Raw genomic sequence first — 10,610 nt, forward strand, 5'->3', positions numbered from 1 at the left:
ACCCAAGGGGGGTGATCTGATTCGACCAAGTCACTGTGCATATGTGCGTGTGGATACGTGTGTGCACATGTGGGGGCGGGCAGGCTTTGGCCAAGCATGCCAGCACCCCCATCTCCACCCTCCCCTGCAGGCCTTGCCCAGAGGCCAGCCAGCTAGACAGACAGGACCGAGTGTACAAACAGAACCCACTTTATTAGCAGTTAGTTTGAGATTGTACATTAGCAGAGGAAGGCTCCCACCTTGAACACAACCCAGAACGGTTGCTCGAGAGCCCTCAGCAGTGAGCTAGGTAGTGCCCCGACCGCCCTCCCCCACGGGAAGAAGCCTCTGCAGCTCCCTCAGGTGCTCCCCACCCTCTCCAGTCAGCCCTCTCCTCTCCCAGAAACGACATGAATCTCATGCACAGGTTATGAAAGGCGCCCTCCTGCCGCTCACAAACACTAGCACGGTCAGGGAAGCCCCCACCCCCAACCTCCTCCAGGGCCAGGAACAGGAGCAGAGGGGAGACCTTTGTAGGGCAAGACACGGCTAGTTTCCCAGACCCTTGGCACTGACCCACACACACACGGGGCCTGTGCCCGTTCCTGGGGGAGCTAACAGGTCTCTGGTCGGAGCTGGTGAGGGCACCAGCCCAGAATGCACAATCAGTGGAGTGAGGGCTAGGAGGGGCCTGGGCCCAACCTCACTGGCCGAGAGCAGAGCTGCTTCCTAAAACCCCTGCTGTGGCTCCTATCTACTCATTCTACGGATGGGGAAGCTGAGGCCCTGGGAGGAAGTGTCAGGTAGCTACTAATGTACCCATGGGATGAAATTCCACAGCTCCAACCTCCAGTCCAGTGCACTCCTCACCCCATGGCTCAGTGGAGGCAGTTCCCTGTCTGGGCCCTTCCCTGGTGTGTCCCCAAGGCCTGGCTCAACCCCAGGGCACAGACCACAGGCCTCCAGGAAGTGGGAACCTGGTACCGCAAAACAGAAATATACTGTGCCTTGTGCCCTGTGCCTGTCCCCAGGTCAAAGGGGTAGCACTGGCTCTCCCAAGCAGATGTCTCAGTTCCAGCCTCTGGAGGCTACTTGGCCCAGCCTCTGTGCATCCTCCTCCTCCAGAGAGCCCTCATCCCTTCCTCCCAGTGTGACACTGCCTTTTCCAGGGAGCCCTCCCCAGCCTCCCGAGCTCCTGGAGTTCCAACTGACCCTTGGCTGGTTTGGCACTTGGTACAGGTGACAGTGGAGGCATTTTAGGCAGGAGTGAAGCGGCAGGTCAGTGCAAAAGGCAGAAACTCACATGGCCTAGATCACCCTTGAGAAGATTGGGTTAGAGGAAGTGGTTATGGGATACCACGGGAAACAACCCACAAGGCTGGAAGGGGGACTTGGACGTGACAGCGGGCCACTGGCTCAAAAACAGTGTCATTTAAAAAATCGAAGTGGGCAAAGGAAGACTCTTCAGCATTAAAGAGATGTAAAACACAAAAATGCAGCGTGTGCACCGTGACAGGCCTGATCCAAAACCAGGTGTGAGTTGGTGGGGGCAGCGGGGGAAACTGGGATGTGGACCGATGGCAGGTGTTGCTGGGAAATGACCTGTCTTGGCTGTGGCCTTGGGTCAGTGTGTAGGGACTGCCCCAACCTAGGCTGGGGCAGTTGGGGTCAAGCCTCGTGCTGTCTGCAACGCCCTTTTAAACTAGGTCATAAAATGCACGTATGCACAGAGAGAGGAGCACATGTTCATGGCCCAGCGGCAGATGCTGGGTGGTGGCACTCGTGACCCGAACCTGCCCTCCCACTCAGAGCCCGCAAGCCCGGCTCCATGCTGGGACACCTCCATCCATGGGTCAGTGTGCCAGTCTCAGTGTGCCAGGGCCCAGCAGCACTGACTGCTCGTGTGTGGGGGCTCAGGAAAGACCCCTCTTTAAACTCTAGACCTGGCCGCCATGTGGCAAGATGCTTGCACCATGGAAGGCTCCAGAACACTGAACGACCCAGGTGGCTGCAGCTGACACCACGTGCCCCGGGCACAGGCCTGTGGAGGGTCCTAGAACGGGCAGCGGAGTCACCTGCACACTTTCAGCTATTTCTCTCTCCGCTTTTTAGCCAAACACTTGCAGTGGATCCGTGGACACTGCACACTGACCATGTCACCTCACTCAACTCTGGGTTTCTCCTCCCAGGGTGGGCAGTGTGCACCCATTTGCTGATGGCCCCTAGGGTGTGTCTGCCTCCCCCTCATTCTTGCAAGTCCTGGCAGCGCCTAGGTCTGGTGGGTCCCCAAGAAAATCTGTCTGTGGGAAGGGAAGTAGCAGCAGTGACCTAGACAGGCAGACTCAGAACATGTGGTAGGCCCCGTCTTCCCCAGGCTCCCAGAGGGCCTAGGAAACATCCAGAATGTCTCCTCTGCTCCCACAGGGTCTCCAACCTGTCAGATTCCTCCAGGGTCAGCGGCAAGGGAGAAGTGAGGCAGCCTCCCAGGGCCAGCCTGCCAGGCATCTGCGCTCTGAGACACAGCAGGGCCTCAGCAGGGTCCCACAATCCCACACTGACAGTGGAAGTGAGGCCCGAGGTCACAGGAAAACTGCAGGTGTGGGCAGGTCTTCTCGAGTGCACGAGTAGACCTGCCACCTGTCCTTGGACACTGTGTCTCTTGCTCTGCCAGGGAAATGGCGTCTGAGGTTCCCTGGCTCACAGGCTCATGGAGAGGCTTTTGGAGACATCATCCTCGACACACAGTGAAGCCACCCACAGCTGGGCTGCTGAGCGTCCAACTTTCTTCATCCCAGTGGAGAACTGAGAAAAGGGATCTGTTCAGAACAGACCCCAGCCCACAGGCTGGGAAGGCATCTCGAGGCGGGAGAACAGGACAGGGACACAGATGGGGGCTGGGAGTGACACAGCTCAAGGCACCCTGGCTGGGGAGGAGTGGTTTGCCCCGGATCTGGAATGACCACGGAGTGACTGAGGGAGGGACAGGAACCTGGCACAGAGCAGGGTCCCAAGGGTGAGCTCAGAGGCAGTGTGGCATTGGAAGAAGAGCCCTGGGCTCAGAGACTGGAGCCTTGGCTGGATGTAACCTGGCGCTGCCAGCTCTGTGACGACAGCCGGGCAGGCCGTCGCCCTGTCTGCACCCGCTTCACACCCGTCGAAGAACCTTTCCAGCCCCAAGACGCCAGAGTCTTCAAACAAGACAAGGCTCTCCAGAAAGCGCTTCTGGGGTCAACTGGAAGCTGGATTGGCAGTTGGAGGGGCCGGGGAGACACCCCAGCCTCAGTCACTTCACATTGTTAAAGGGGGGCAGGAGCAGAAATCAGCCCCGAGGCCCCACCGTCCGTGGGGGCTGGAGACGGCTCTGTGGGCCCAGTGGGCGTCCCAGCTCCTAGGGCCGCTCCCGGCCTAGCACCATGTGAGGGACAGGGACAGGCCACTGTGGGCCTTGCTCTCTGCCCGGCCCCAGCTGCCTCCTTAGGCCAAATTTCCCCAGGGTCACCGGGCTTCCTACAGTCAGATTTCTCGGAGAAGCTGGCCTTCCCTGGATATCTCACTGCCTCTGTTCCCCTGGGGTGGCCCAGGACGGCCATGGCACTGGGAGTCAAGGCAGGTCTCTCTGAGGGCATCTTCTTGCTGGCCCCTCAGGCCCAGACACGAGGACACACTCGTCCTCCTTCCAGCTCCTTCTCTAGCATGAAACAGGACACCCCTGAGATGGGGGCTTACCACCATTCTATAAGACTGAATTAAAAACAAACCCAACCAAAAAAAATATAATATATATATATATATATATATATATATATATATATACACATTTTATATATATATATATAACACAGTGCGACCCCAGCACCCAGGGTATAAACTCTGGCACCAAGAAAAAAAAACCCAAAGTATTAAAATACTTTAGCTTCTTAGTATTTAGGAGGTTAGGTGGGGGTCTCTGGGAACCGCGACCACAGGTAGCGGGGCCAGCAGTCTCGCCAACTCTGCCCACGCCTGCTTGGGGCTGCAGCCGGGATGTGGGGACCACGTCTGTGCATGGAACATGGAGACCGGACGACTCCTGACCGCCTCAGTCTGTTACCACAGGAAACACCACACACGTCACATCCCAGGGTGAAGAAGGGGCTGTGGCTGTGGCCTGGCCTCAGACACGCGACATGGCAGCGCTGGGGCCCTGCAGGAGGCCTGAGGACTGTCAGACCCTGGAGGACCCAGAAGTTCTTTCCCCAGAATGAGAAGGTGGGGCGTGAGGGTGTGAGCTAGGTGTGAAGTGACCCCCTCACACCCAGCCTAGTGACCGCCCCTCGGAAGGGCCTGGCTCGAAACAGTCAGGGAAGCGTCCAGTCTTTCTCCCTGGTTTGGCAAAGGCCCGGCTGGGCTCTTCTCCCTCACTGCCCAGTGGAACAGGGACACATGGCAGCTAACACCGAGGCACCCTGCCGAGGCAGGGAGCGAGGGCACAGAGGGGATGGGGTGGTTGGCAGACACAGTGAGGGACAGAGGAGGGAGTCTCAAGGACTCCTTCCTGCCAGGCCATGGCCTTCCACCAACAGGAAGTGGCCTCCCCAGGAGAGGCTGTGAACGAACGGACCTCCGGTTGCTGGGGAGGTCCCGTGGCCACAGACCAGCGGCGGGGGCTCGCAGCACTTTGGACCTGCCTGGGCTCTTCTCCCGGCCCGTGTGGGCCTAGCAGTATTGCTCGACGTACACGGCCACCGGCCCGTTCCTGCTGCAGGTCAGTCTGGCTACGGCGCGGGGTGGCCTCCGGGCCGACACAAGCGTTCGGTGTGGTTGTGGCACCATGGCTACCTGGTGTTCTGGAGGTCCTCTCGCAGCCAGGTGGGCAGTGTCTGGCCCATCTTGTAGAGTAGCTTGGAGAGCTCGATGTTGTGGTCCCGGTAATAGTCCTTCAGGAAGGCTCGGGACTGCAACAGGAAGGAAAACTCAGGGTTCGGCCACACCTGGCCAGGGGATCCCACCTCAAGGCCACCACTCTGTGGGCACCTCCTGTCCCCTCGAATCTATTCTCTGTCTCCTAAACGGCAGCCCCCAACAGAAAACTCCTGGACAGCAAGAGCATCAAGTCATAGCACACACGCCGACATTCTCGTGACAGGGAGGAAAAGAGACAGCATCCGTCAAAGCCAGAGCAAAACGGGGGGGGGGAACATGAGCACGTCGTCGGTGACTCGCCCATGGTTGTGCTCACGCTGTTCCCTCCAGCCCTTCCATCCCACAGGCCCAAGCCCTATGAAGGACCATCCTCCCAGGCCTGACCCCAGAGGTCCCGCCTCTCCGTTGGGAAGTGTGGTCAGTCTCCCAGCCTCAAGTCCCGTGTTCTGAACCCCCACAGCACTGTGTCCCTCTGGCCACAAGGGGCACTCTCTATCTGTCCTCCACTTGGAGATGCGTGTCTCATTCCCTTCTAGCCTGGAACTCCCTGATGGCAGAGAACACGCTGGGCTCATCCTCACAGCCCCAGTCTCAGCCCTCAGGAGAGGGTCACACTTGTTCGCCTAAGTCCCGAAATTCTGACCCACCTGGTCCCAGCCCAGACTTCCTCCTCTGAAGGATAGCGTCCGAGAAACGCCACGGCCACAAGTGTGCCGAGTGCAGGGTGATGGAGAGAGAAGCCCCCCCCACAGGGACCCTTCCTCTTATGCAGCCCCCATGGGCAGAGTGCCCCTACTCACGTCCAAGTCCATCTCAGGGTATTTCCGGCCCTTGCTTTTGCCCAGACACTTGGTTTTTCCTCCTTCGAGCAATTGGCACCAAAATCCTTTCTTTGGATCAAACCTGTGGAGGCGGGGGAGCCTCTGGGTGGGAGGGGCCTGGTCCACCCCTTCCCACTGCGAGGCATGCTCCCAGATCCGGGGCGGCTGGCCCAGCAGACCAGGGGCCCCTCCTTGCACACACTCCAGAGCCCACGTGATGGGCCTACGTCTCCTGAGATGACTGAGCCCTGCCTGGCTCCCTCAAAGCCTGGTGCCTCTTCCCAGAGAAGGGCAGGCCACACGCAGTTCCTGCAGGATCCAGACCCACAGCCTGAACACCCACTGCCCTGTGCTGCTCTGGGACACCTGGGGCATTTTCCAACTCAGTGGTAACTTTTCTTCTTTTTTCTTTCCTTTCCTCCTCCCCCCCGCCCCCGAAAGACTTCTTCACTCTCCCAGTTCCAAGTGGCAATCAGGGAGACAAAAGTCGAAAGTTTAGTGGAAGGTCTTTTGCTTTTTCAAAAAGTGCATCTTTATCAAGAAATGCAGCATCTGCAGCTGCACTTCAACATGCCTGTCACTGGAGAGTTTCACTTCTTGGAGTAAATTTCAGAAGTGACAGAGCAAGACCGCTTTCACATCCGACATAATGTGGCCCTCGAAGGCACTACCGGGATGTGAGCTCGGAAGCCATCACCAGGAGGGGGCGCACTGGCGCCAGACCTCAGCCGGGGTTGGGGCCGTGGGGGACTCTGGGTGTGAGATGGCATCCTGCCTGGCAGGTGAGGGGAATGGGGACTTCCGAATGCATCCCGGGATAGGCACAGAGGATGACGGCGACGATGACGATGACAATGGCAGCCACCATCTATCGAACACTTGGTGCGTGCCCAGCCAGCCTCCGTTCGACCCAGTGACCCTCGGGAGGCAGGAGCTATTACCTTTACCCCCAACTTACAGATGAGGAGAGTGAGGCTGGGAAGGCTATGGGAATGGGCTGGTGTCCTGGCCCAGACAACTGTGACACCACGGTCCTTCTCCGCCTCAGCTCCCACGACAGTGAGACGGGAACGTTCTGGCTATGAGTCTTTCCTAGGAGTGGAGCCAGGGAGGGTGGCTCTTTCTTCTCTTGGACCCCTCGTGCAGCTGAGTGCGTCACCTATCTGTGACAGTGCACTGGAAGTAGCCTCTCCCCAGCATGAGCCCTGCAACGCAGGCAGGCACGTACGCACTGTGGGGGAACAGCTCAATGCACGTGCACCAGGTTCTGAGCAAACGAGATTATTAGCCATCAACAATAGTATTTGCAGTTTCCTTTTCCTGAAATTATGTTTTAAGTCAAAATTTAATGCTAAGAAAGCCTTGTGGGACTTAGGGCTGCTCACTGCCCATCTGAGTGACTTAGATAAAACATTCTGAAAAAGTTCAGCCCAGATTCCAGAGAAAACCCCAGGGTAGAACCAGAATAGAACAGACCCATCACCTCCCTTTTTCTTAAGGTGATACCTGTATCAATATGACTTAATTATTCTCATACTTGCTGACTCTAACCTGTGTCTCTTCCATAATTATTCAAGCCTTTGGCTTCTGAACCCAAGTGATCAGAGAACTCGCCCTACTAAAGGCCAAGGCAACACTCACGCCAAGGTTTTGTGGTAGTCGATGGTGTTGGTCACCCCAAGGAACCTCTGCACTGTATCCATCACTTTGGCAGGTTCTGTTCGCAGCAGTTTGCCATCCAAGACCAGAATCTGAACAGAAGGGAGGAAAGGGATCAGGACCTGCTGTCACTCCAGGGACATACCGGGCCAGTAGCCACAGCATCAGGGATACCTGTTTACATGCTAGGACCCTGCACTCCTTTGAATGGCAGGCGTCAGCAAGCCTCGGTCCTCTGCAGTCTCGCGCCTGCTCTCTGCCAGCTTCCCCCACCCCTAGAGCCCAAGCTGTCCCCCAGACCCCACCTGCTCTACACCCCAGGAACACCCTCCCTGGCCTCTCTCTGAGCCTCCAGCCAGTACATCATTGTCTTGCTCAAATTCTCCACGGGTTTCCTGAAAGGCCCCGTGTGACCAGGGTCCTGCCCACCCCTCCAGCCAGGCTCTCCCTCCATTACCACGTCCTGTGTCCCCACTCCCAGCTCCCTCCCAGGGCTCTCTGGGTCCCCTGAGGGCCTCAGAGCCTGTGGGGATGGGACTTGGGTTCTCACACTTGAACTTGAATAAACAGGACTAAACCTTTCCGTGGACCCCAAGGTCTCCCTCCAGCAATGGCATCCCACCCCGACACACCAAGGCTCCCACTAACCGCAGCAGCCAGCACTGGGCTGCCATCAGGGTCAGGACACCAGCTACCTGGTTGGCGTGGAAGGCGCTGAGCCAGCGCTCAATGTGGGTGGCGTACCAGCCGGGGACCAGGCAGCGGCTCTGCAGGGCACGCAGCTTTGAGGATGCATCGGGGCCAGCTGTGATCACCTCGTGGAAGGTGTACTTCAGGGCCACTGGGTCATCGTGGGCCCTCTGGTGCTGTGGGCAGGAGAGAAGGGCAGTGAGTCATGTGGCGGGCATGGAGGAAGCAGCCCTCACAGGCCAGCAGTTTTGTGGAGTGGCCAGGAGGTCCAGAACTGGAACCAGGAGCTCTGGGTTTGAGTTCTGGCTCCACCCCTCACTGGGTCCAGTGTTAGGGAAGCCGCAGGCCCCAGAGCACCCGTTTCTCTGAGTAAGTTGGATTAACACAGGGTGTCCAAATGTCAGTCGTCCACATGCTGTCTCCGTGCTCTCTGCCACACCCGCAGCCACGTGTGTGTGCCAATGTCAACACCATCTTCTCTGCATCAACTCACTCTCCTTTACATACATTTGTTTCCAAAGAAAACTCAGCGTCACCTCCACAAATGGAAAGCCAGAACCAGCTGTCATTCACAGCTGGCGCACAGCAGCCTCCTCATTCCAGCCTCCTTCTGAGACCACCACCCTCCCTCTCCTTCCAGCACCTTCCTGGATCCTCCTGTTGGGAACTGGTGTCCCGTCTCCTTCTCTTCCTTACCCCCCTTGACTGTGGACAGAAGAAAGAACAGGGTCTTAGATTCTGAAGGCCTGGATTCAACACAGCACCAAGGAAACTTGCTGAATCTTGGTTTTCTCATCTGTGAGAAGGGAGCACACACCAACTGCACTTCTGCCTTCTAGAAATCTGCTGTGTCGCTTGTGAGGTGGCAGATATAAGACAGTGTCACCAGTGCAGACAGGGACGGACCCAACCACGGTTAGCTCCCTCTACACCCCACATCCCCATGAAAGCAGGTTGCCGGGTCTCCGCCCAGGGCACAGCAGAAAAGACGCACACCTGACAGGTGCCTCTGGGTTTTATTCCCCTAAATAAAAAGACCACGGGAAAGGCGGCTCTTAGGGCACAGAGCCCTGGAGAACAGGAGGAAGAGAGGGCTTCCCTGCCAGGCTGGGGAGTAACGGGCAGGAACCTCTGTGAGACCAGGAGGAAGGGGGCCTTGCCTGCTTCTGGTCAGCTCTACAGAGGCTACACAAGGCCCCAGGCAGGAGGCAGCCACTGAGGCATCCAGGAGAAGAGGCTCAAAGGGGACAGGGAACTGCCAGCAGTAGCCAGGCCAAACAGGCTTTCCCGTCAGGCCTGGTCCGCTGGGTTGATGAGAATGACCAGGACCCTGGCCTTGGAAAACAGGGTGGCTGCCCACTGGAATGCACTTCTGAACCAAAGCACAGTGGCTCATACCTGTCACCCCAGCACTTTAGGAGGTCGAGGCAAGAGGATTGCTTGAGCCCAGGAGTTCGAGACTGGCCCGGGTAACATTGTGAGTCCTCACCTTTACAAAAATAAATAAATTAGCCTGGTGTAGTGGTGCACACCTATAGTCCCAGACACTCAGGAGGCTGAGGCGGGAGGATCACCTGAGCCCATGAGTTTAAGGCTGTGGTGAGCCATGATTGTACCACTGCACTCCAGCCTGGAACACAAAGTGAGACCTTGTCTCTAAAAGAAAAAAAAGTACTTGGCAAAGTGGCAAAATCCCAGGAAAACTGACACGCCACCAAAGGCCTGGAAGCATTCCTGTAAGTCCAGAATCACACGCAGAAGAAATTAAGTCGGGACACAGAAACTAAAAGAAGTGCAGTTTCTCACACGCCCGAAGCAGTGTTGACATCCTTACCCTGTCCGGCATGCGTCGTGGCCTAGGGACTGCCTGCTCTGGTCAGGCGCCTGCCTCCTCCTCCAAGAACAGCAGGTCCTGTCTGTCCTTCTCTGGGTCCCCACTGCAGCCCAGGGTTCAGCAAGGAACCGCAGGCAGCATGAGCCCAGCCCCCTGCTGGCCACACCGTGGCTCCTCAAGGTTCAGCCAGCTCCCTGTTCCCAAAGCGAGACCCACGCGAAGCCGGGTGGGCAGGCAGCTGACTGCTGGCTGGCACTCGGTCCACGCTGCTGGTCCCCTTCCTGGGGGATCTGCGCGCCCCTACCTCCATGTTTCAGAGGCCGCGCTCAGGGCCAGCACACAGTGAGTGACAGAGCATCAGCTGAGCCCACACCCCAGCCCAACCCCACTCACCTGGTACCAGGAGTAGGCCCGGTCCGCAGGGTTGATGAGGATGGTCAGGACCTTGGCTTTGGGTAGCAGGGCAGCTGCCCGCCGCGGTGCCACTTCAGAGTCAAAGTAGTTGGCGCTCTTCTCAAAGTAGAAGTCAGAGGTGGTATTGGAGGGGATGGGGAAGAACTCCATGTACCTGCAGAGGGCCCAGGGGGGTGCTCAGCAGGTCTGAGGAGGGGCGAGGCCGCAAGGCGGGACATCCTTAAGAAGCGTGAGGCACAGGCTCCTGACAGATGAGGGCACCCCTGGCCAGGGCTCTCAGGAAGGCCCATGCATAGCCTCTGGCTTTGAGC

The 10,610-nt window shown here is 57.8% G+C and overlaps 1 protein-coding gene across 3 annotated transcripts in view; it reads right to left on the bottom strand.

Annotated features, from left to right (window-relative positions):
• Positions 1-4,717: 4,717 nt before the first annotated feature.
• Positions 4,718-10,610, bottom strand: part of NDST1 (N-deacetylase and N-sulfotransferase 1) — a 37,985-nt gene continuing 32,092 nt past the window's right edge. The window contains exons 11-15 of one of the 3 annotated variants that reach the window (XM_008063751.2): positions 10,279-10,453; positions 8,057-8,227; positions 7,344-7,453; positions 5,682-5,784; positions 4,718-4,913 (exon numbers count right to left, since the gene is read on the bottom strand). In XM_008063751.2, coding sequence (XP_008061942.1) covers positions 4,794-4,913; positions 5,682-5,784; positions 7,344-7,453; positions 8,057-8,227; positions 10,279-10,453 — 679 coding nt within the window. In that variant the 3' untranslated portion in view covers positions 4,718-4,793. Of the gene's footprint in view, positions 4,914-5,681; positions 5,785-7,343; positions 7,454-8,056; positions 8,228-8,587; positions 8,757-10,278; positions 10,454-10,610 lie in introns of those variants that run through there. The other 2 variants (XM_021715353.1, XR_504682.2) reach the window with 2 other exon arrangements.

Source organism: Carlito syrichta, unplaced genomic scaffold (assembly GCF_000164805.1).
Source record: "Carlito syrichta isolate Samal-C Ts95f unplaced genomic scaffold, Tarsius_syrichta-2.0.1 Scaffold307020, whole genome shotgun sequence".
Classification (NCBI taxonomy): Eukaryota; Metazoa; Chordata; class Mammalia; order Primates; family Tarsiidae; genus Carlito; species Carlito syrichta.